The sequence below is a fragment of the Sinocyclocheilus anshuiensis genome, unplaced genomic scaffold, assembly GCF_001515605.1.
Source record: "Sinocyclocheilus anshuiensis isolate Anshui unplaced genomic scaffold, SAMN03320099.WGS_v1.1 scaffold1626, whole genome shotgun sequence".
In the NCBI taxonomy this organism is placed as follows: Eukaryota; Metazoa; Chordata; class Actinopteri; order Cypriniformes; family Cyprinidae; genus Sinocyclocheilus; species Sinocyclocheilus anshuiensis.
Window position 1 is genome coordinate 526,705 of NW_015547254.1, and position 8,271 is coordinate 534,975.

General features: G+C 34.7%; 2 protein-coding genes across 4 annotated transcripts in view; one reads left to right on the plus strand and one right to left on the minus strand.

The window, feature by feature from the left end:
• The window catches only part of LOC107701665 (importin subunit alpha-5-like), a 16,754-nt gene extending 15,001 nt beyond the window's left edge, over positions 1–1,753 (minus strand). The window contains exons 1-2 of one of the 3 annotated variants that reach the window (XM_016503717.1): positions 1,639–1,753; positions 629–765 (exon numbers count right to left, since the gene is read on the minus strand). In XM_016503717.1, the coding sequence (XP_016359203.1) occupies positions 629–765; positions 1,639–1,753 (252 nt within the window). Of the gene's footprint in view, positions 1–628; positions 766–1,400; positions 1,599–1,638 lie in introns of those variants that run through there. The other 2 variants (XM_016503719.1, XM_016503718.1) reach the window with 2 other exon arrangements.
• A 1,381-nt stretch (positions 1,754–3,134) lies between these two features.
• LOC107701642 (thiosulfate sulfurtransferase/rhodanese-like domain-containing protein 1) lies at positions 3,135–5,018 on the plus strand. The gene is made up of 4 exons (XM_016503680.1): positions 3,135–3,207; positions 4,423–4,545; positions 4,630–4,792; positions 4,923–5,018. Exons 1-4 carry the CDS (start codon positions 3,201–3,203, stop codon positions 4,975–4,977), a joined length of 348 nt encoding a protein of 115 aa, XP_016359166.1. The 5' UTR covers positions 3,135–3,200; the 3' UTR covers positions 4,978–5,018.
• The last annotated feature ends 3,253 nt before the right edge of the window (positions 5,019–8,271 follow it).

Sequence of the window (8,271 nt, forward strand, 5' to 3'; positions counted from 1 at the left end):
TTTTATCCAAAGCGACTTACAAATGAGGACAATAGAAGCAATCAAAACCAACAAAAGAGCAGTAATATGCAAGTGCTATATTAGTATATTATTATAGTGTTATATTTCAATTTCACAAAGAAATGTGCAGCATTTTGTCCAAGCAATAATAAAAGGACACATTTCATTTATAATTTGTCTTCAATCACATTTTGTAAAAAAAATAAATAAATAAAAAATCGTGAATAGAATCGTGAGTTGAGTGAATCGTTACATCCCTACTGATACAGTAACATTGTAGAAACAATAAAACATCTTTATTAACTAAAACCTGCACTGCTATAAAGGCAGGTCTCAGTAATGATGATTTTTCTACTGTCGCAGTAGTTCACATTTTCACAAAATGAAAAGAAATATATAAACAAATATTAATAAACAACAAACAGATAAATATACATATTACCGTTCAAATGTTTGGGGTTAGTAATATTTTTCAAATTGATCAAATGTGACAGTAAATACATGGAGTAATGATGCTACAGATATATATACACTTACCTTTAAAAAAAAATTATAAAACAAAACACTACCTAGAGTACAATAACAAGATACAAAGCAAAGATCCACAAAGCCACTCCAGCTCTCTTACTTGTTCATCTTTCTTTTGTTTGCGAAGTTGCAGGCCTTCTTCCTCCCTCCTCCTCCTCATCTCATCTGTGTTGAGCGATTTGTTTTTATAGCTTTTGAGACGTGCATTGTCCTTCCCCTGACTCATGATGTTGCCTGCTGGAAAGACATGATCAAAGCAAGATGAGCAAAAGAGGAATCGCCAAGACTCATTAAAATAGTTGCTTGATCTCAGCTAGATGACAGGCTTTGAACGATCATTTAATATCATGTTTCCATCAGCAGTGGCCACATACACCAATCATAATGCCAGATAAGCATGCACATCCGTCATTTGTGACAAAACTAATCTGACAGAAGCAAAAAAAATACTAATGCAGTCTGAGCTGTAACCTACTCAAACGACCTCGTCTGTCACTTAGCATAATATTTCGAGCATAATATTTCAAAAATACAAAATCATTGTTTTAATGTACTGTGATTAACCAACTGGGGAAGTACGGTGACATCCATTAGTTACAATTTTTACTCTATTCACCTGTGGTATTTTCCCTTAAATGACAAAAGAATATGAAGATATTAGTAAGAAACAGAGCCAGACTGGATCTGTCAGTGTCTCTAACCCGCTTCTCACGGGCAGTGGCGCTTCAGCCCGCAGTGAAGGGGAGAGAGAGACCCATCCAACCATCTCCACCAAAAAACACCGCGCTAAACACACCAATCCAACCGTACATAGCGCCTAAGAACCGGATACGATCGATTTAAGTCAATAAAATGTCATTTTAGCTCCTCACATGGTAGTGATCATCGACTGAAGAGCAGGTTTGTTGGTAATATCGTCTTAACGCCAGACTCGCCTCCCCCTCCCAGATCTGCGCAGCAGCCTCTGTTAGCTCCCCTGCTAACCCACCCAACAAGGTTGTCCGACTGCTGGCTTATAATTATGTTTTAACATTTTTATCTTTTGAATATAACATCATATAGATTGTATAAAAGCATTCAAACACAAATAATCCACACTGGCGCACTAACCTGTCAAAACGGTCTCGTTGATTCCTGCGTCGTTTAAGCTGCTACCGTTCAGCCTCCGCCGGTATAGTAATACTGCGCATGCGCACTGGGAGAGGACATCGTGTGCGAAGCGCATGTCTGGTTCTCGGTGTTGCCAGTTTTGTATAACGAACAGTGTTGACATGTCCACTTTTCATAATAAAGTGGTCTTTTTTAAATAAAGGAGCTTATAAATATGGGCAGTCGCGGGGTGCAGTCATTTTGTGCTTATGTAGCCTACTACTTGTTTCACTTCTGTTTCAGTTTTTATAACCATTTCTTACTATGTGTAAGTAAGTTGAAATTTGGTTGTATGCATTTGTCATTTTTATTTCATTTCTTTATTTTTAAAATGTGTATAAGTAGTATTTATAAAGTTTTAGCTTTTAGTTTTGGATCTGTTTTTAGTTGTTTTAATACTACAATTGATTGCTTCTGTTGTCCTCATTTGTAAGTCGCTTTGGATAAAAGCGTCTGCTAAATGACTAAATAAATAAATGTAGCCCTACAAAACGTATGCTGACCTGCTCTTCGCATATGTTATGCACTCTAAATTATACAATTATTATTACTCGTTTTAAACTTGTTTCTTCTTTAGTCCCATGCCCAAATGATGCATAAATGCACAAGAGAAAGAGAAGATTATACATTGAGAGAGACGTGTGTGTGTGTATCACTATGGTTGACTAGGTCTTTTTTTAATTTTTTTTATTTTTCCAAGCAGGTGTTTTTCCAGCAAGATCTGGCAACACTGGGTAACGAGGTTTAGTCTTCTTCGCTGCACTGTGTCATGCATTGAGTGTTTCTCTTTAAAATACACTACACATATTTTATAGCCTATAATTATAATAGTTTCAACAAAAGATATACAGAAAGTCTAAAATAAAGTAAAACTATATTTAAATGAAGTATTCATTAACATATATTAAAAGATTTAGTACAATATAGAGTTTAACCATGTAAAGTTTTATACTTTCGATTTTTTATATCACACATTTATGGAAAACTAACAATCAACAATAATAGGGATTTGGCGACCTGAATGAAATAATGCGAAGCGCAACACTGCTGTTTTGTCTCATAATTCCCTTAACGCTGTAGGATTGTAGACATCACATCAGATTTAGGTCTATTTAATTTCAAGGTAAAAAGTACCCTCATATCGTCTCATCCTTCCTGAAAATATCGATATATCCTCCAGTTGTTCTTTACCGGTAGCTAGCCTACTAGACAGCTAGACAGACCGACTTTTCATATGCACTGTCATTGTGACTGCACTAATGATGGCATCTTTTCAGGTTTTACGTCGTTTGTGCGTGCTTACACTCAATAAACCGGTTTATCACGGTCGAGTTATCTCAGCATATGGACTGAAGACTTCCACCGTCAATCACATTAACGGACAACCTGATTCAGGTAGAGCTGCTGGTAGAAGAAGCCCTTACATCCTCTCAAAATAAGTGGATTTAATTGTTGCAGATAAAATTGATCATCTTTTGCAAGACAATATACCTTTTAAAGGCCGTATTTCAGTGAAGTCTGCAATGTCAGGTAAAGGGTGATTTATTATACAGGAATTTGAGACTTTTTGGTCCAATTCCCAATTATCTCTACTTGATAAATAACCACGATATTCACGAAAAACACAAATCAAAGTATGCAATCTTTGAAGTAAATTAATTAATTTATTGTTTGTTTGTATGCATGTATGTAGCCTATGTCTATTTACTGGCTTTTTATTTATTTATTCATTCATTCATTCATTGCTATTTTATTTATTTTGCATTTTATTTATAAGTGTAAGTCAAATATAAGTGACTTATAATATCAGTCAAAAGCTATGCTGAAAGGAACCATTTATTAACATATACTGTATATATATATATATATATATATATATATATATACAAAACTCGGGTACAGATTGGCTTGTGTTATACAGGAAATTATTTCTACTTGATAAATTACCGAGATATTCACAAAAACATACATCAAAGTATGCAATCTTTTAAGTGAATTCATTAATTAATTAATTCATTGTCATTTCTTTTATTTGTTTGTTTGTTTGATTTAGAGGAGGGGTGGGGTAACAGAATATTACTCATATTTATACATTATAAATAGTTATATATTTCTGTAGTTATAATACAGAAATACCACTGTTGAGAATATTGACTTATTTATTCATTCATTCATTGTCATTTTATTTATTTGTAATTTTGTTTATAAATCAAGTCAAAATGCTATATTGAAAGGATCCATTTATTAACATATAAAAGATAAAGAGTCATATTTTAGTGAAGTCTGTAATGTCAGGTATATAGGGCCATATTTATAGTGTCGGGCCATTTATTATATAGGAACTCTGGACTTTGGTCCCGTTCCCAATAATCTCTGCTTGATAATTAACCATGATATTCATAAAAACACATAGCAATCTTTTAAGTGAATTATTTATTGAAAATATTTATTTATTGACTGCTTCGTGTTTTAAAGTGCGGTTAATTGTCCTGACTAAATCACTTAGCAATTGTTTTGTTTCTGCTTATAAAGCAACACAATTGTTTGACCCATCATTTGTAGGCTATCCCACTAACCAAACACACAGCCTTTATGTGTCTACTAACCATTAGCAGGATTTTTTGTAAAATGCTGTTTTTATGTTGCATGAATTAATGAACTTTATTTGCCAATAACAGAATATCAACTCTGATCTTGCGGTGGTATAATTTTAAATAAGTCTTTGGTTGATTTTCACAATTTCAGTGTCAGCTGTGACATACAAACAGCTCAAAGCCATGCTGGCCAATCACAGCGTGCAGCTATTTGATGTCAGGAATCCAGATGAATTCCAGGCTGGACGGATTCCTGATTCTGTCAACATTCCTTGTAAGTCACTACTGAAGTGAAGAATCCGTGTTTCTTGTTTCTGTATCCACACTCACTCTCAGTTTTTTTTTATTTGTCTGTCAGTGGGACAGCTTGAGGAGTCACTGAAACTCCCACCACAACAGTTTCAACTGCAGTTTGGGGTGAAAGCCCCTGAAAAGGAAGATGATAACATAGTTTTCCATTGCCGAAGCGGAAAAAGGAGTCTGACTGCTCTTGAAATCGCTCATCGTCTGGGCTTCTCTAAGTAGGCTACTGAAAACACACACACTGATCTCATTATAAGCCCAGAACTCATATTATGTGGATGATCCAATTAATTAAATATTCCTTGTTGTTAGAGGCACTACTTGTTTTCTTTGTTGTTGTTTTTTCAGGGCATGGCATTATGCAGGCGGATACATTGATTGGGAACAGCGTGAGAAGAAGTAACAGGACTTACTGAGAAACATTTTAAATGAACTTCACATCACTGCAACAGTCATATTAATCTGGACCAAAAATCTGGAAATAGAAGATCAAATTAAATATTGACAGTTGAAACTGAAGCAAGTTGCTCGTTTTGCTGTTTACAAAAATCTGAATCTGCGTCATTATTACAATGACTCATCAATTATTATATATGAAACATATTTCATTAAGATGTGAATTTCATTAAGATGTGAATATGAATTACTAGTGTATTAGAGTCAATATTGATATCGTTTAATGACTAATTACTAATATGATATTAATAATATTTGATTAAGTTGATTTTTAGAAAATTGATGGAGCAAACCTATTTCAGATAAATACTTATAAATTGTTACTTCAGATTGAACCAGACGGATCAAACTATTTCTTAAAAAAGATACTGGACTGTAAAAACCGATGTGAATATATATTTACAAATGTGTTTCATTCAAATATTTTTAAAAGGCTCTGGAAAGTGATTAATTCATTGCTGAATATTGATCTGGACCATTAATCTAAAATAAGATAAAATGTACAAATTTATTTACAAATGTGTTTAATTAAAATCATATTAAAAGACAGCACTTAATTCATCAGTACATATTGATCTGGACCATTAATCTGGAAATAGAAGGTCAAATTAAATGTTCACAGTTTTTTCATACTTTGCCACTTGCAAAGATGTGAATCTGAATGACTTAGTGTAGTGGAGTCATTATTCATATAGTTTTAATGACTCATCAATTATTATAATATTAATCATAATAGAATTAATCTATTTCAGATAGATATTTGAAATAATTGCTCCTTCAAATTAAATCAGATAAATAAATATAAAAAAGCACTGAGCTGTAAAACCCAATGTGTGTATATGCTTACAAATGTGCTTCATTAAATTACTGTTACAAAGGCACTGGATAGTGTCTGGATAGTGATTAATTCATCAGTGCATATTTAGTTTGTCCTTCTGCCAAAGAGTATAGAAAGGTCTTCTATACTCTTTGCTTCTGCATTGCGTTATTACCACTAGGTGGCAGTAATGCAATTAGGCAAAATAAGGGAGCGTTTTATGGCCAGCAAGCAGCCATACACAGTCACAGGTGCTCGGATGCTCATTTCACTGCTGCCTGTTTGGATGTGGTCGGCTGCACCTTAGTAAATAGCTGTCAGACTGATACTGAACACAGATCAAGGCTGGCACATTTTTCATTGGAATGCAATCAAATCAACAGACCTTCCTTCATCCATCTTGGAGAGAATTATTTGAGTGTCAATTTATATAGCGCGTTACTGTGAAATTATAGACCGTAGCCTATATAGTCCATCAGATGTAAGCAGTAGCTTTGCAGGTATTGGATTTGGCACACGCTAGCTGTCTCGTCTGAGCCTGGGCCTTGTTCTCTGAATGATGAGAACAGACTATGATAAATGTGACCGTGTCACTTTCACCCCAGCTATAATGGGGTCCACATCTGTGAGCTGGGTTGTAAAATAAAAAACCCAAAACGAATTTCTTTGTTGATCACAGGGGACCTAAATATGCCCGGGGTGTTTATTTGCTGTCATTTTTTCTCCATATTCCAAATTTCTATTTCACTTTATAGTCCCTCGTTTGCTCTTGTTTTTGATATTTCTGACCTCATATCTTACCAGTATGAGAGAAACCGGGGCAAGTTGTCACAAGGCAATGTATCTCAAAAATCAGATTAGACAAATGAGTTTTCTCTAGCAGTGGATTTGTATGTTGGTTCAAACACCAAGTTGAAAAACTTTGAAAAACACATTAGTTAAAAAATATAAGCATTTATTAATCTTCATGTTAAATTCATAATTTACTAATACATTATTAAAATCAAAAGTTGTATCTGTTAACATTATTTAACTGACCTGGGCAGACATGAACTAACAATTCACAGTTGACTAAAGTTAACAAAGGATTATAAATATGTAACAAATGAATTGCTCATTGATAGTTAATTTTAGTTAGTGCACTAATGATAACCAATGGGACTGTATTGTAAAGTGTTAACAAAAATGATTTTAGTCAACTAAGAATTTGAACTTAAGAGTTGTAAAATATCATTGTTCTATTAGCAGGACAAGTATATTTTTCAAAAATGTCAGTTATGGGGCAAGTTGTCACATTTTTATTGGAGCTTTTATTGGAAGGTACCATGTGTTTGAAATGTTATACATTCCCCCAAAACAATGGTTTGATATTTTACATAGGTAGTAACCTTTAACATTTTACTGTTATCCAATTATATTATTTCTGTATTTCTATACAGTTTATTTGACATTTTATATATCATTTTGTATACAGACATGTTAACTGCAAGTCCCATTGTGACAAATAACTTTATTTTGAGATTAATACATTTAAATTTATGTTTATTAGATATTTCTCTGACCTAATAATAGACGGGTTAATGGCAGCCCAGCTTCTATTGCGACAAATTACCCCATATTGGATGACAACATGCCCCGCTATTGGGGCAGCGTGTTTCAATGAACAGTAGGCTATCATTTTTCCAAGGTAATATGTTTATTATATGGAAATGTTTATTAGCCAAGGCACTTCAAGTGTGCCTATATAGAAACTGACTTTCAATAATAAAGAAAGACATATTCACCATAGTAAAAGGCGTGACAACTAGCCCCGGTCCAATACCCCCAATCACTCAATAAGACATGCATTTTAACGTGCTATTATCAGGTCAACTTCTTGTGGCTCTTGTGCTGTTAACAGGTCCGCTGGGTCTGTCGCAGGTTACAGCTATTTTCAGACAGCCGTTAGTGATCACAGCATGAGTGGGAACAGTGTAGACATATCGTTCGAAAACGCCAGCGGGACGCGAATGCCTTTAGAGCTATGACATGATTTATAATTGGGCTATTTGAGAAGTTATTTTATTCTATCACCTACTTGGATTTACCTCACACAATATTTGATCTATCATTAAGCACTGAACTAATGAGAGCAAAGACGCTTCGTGCGTAAAAGACCTCTTGGAGACGGAAGCTCGTCTCACGGCTGTAACGTTAATCACCCGGGCGAATCAAGGTCTGTGCGAAACCATTTGCGTACTGCACGGAGTTATTCAATGCAGAAAGGCATCGTGTGGACGTATTTTTGGAGCTGTGCATTAATAAGTTTCGCATACGCTATGCTCGCCCGGCGCGCGGTAAGGATGGAGTCCCTTTCTCAGCACCAACGGCTCGCGCCAAGAGCTACTGGACCGATAACTTTCATCTCAGAGAAAGTGCATTCAG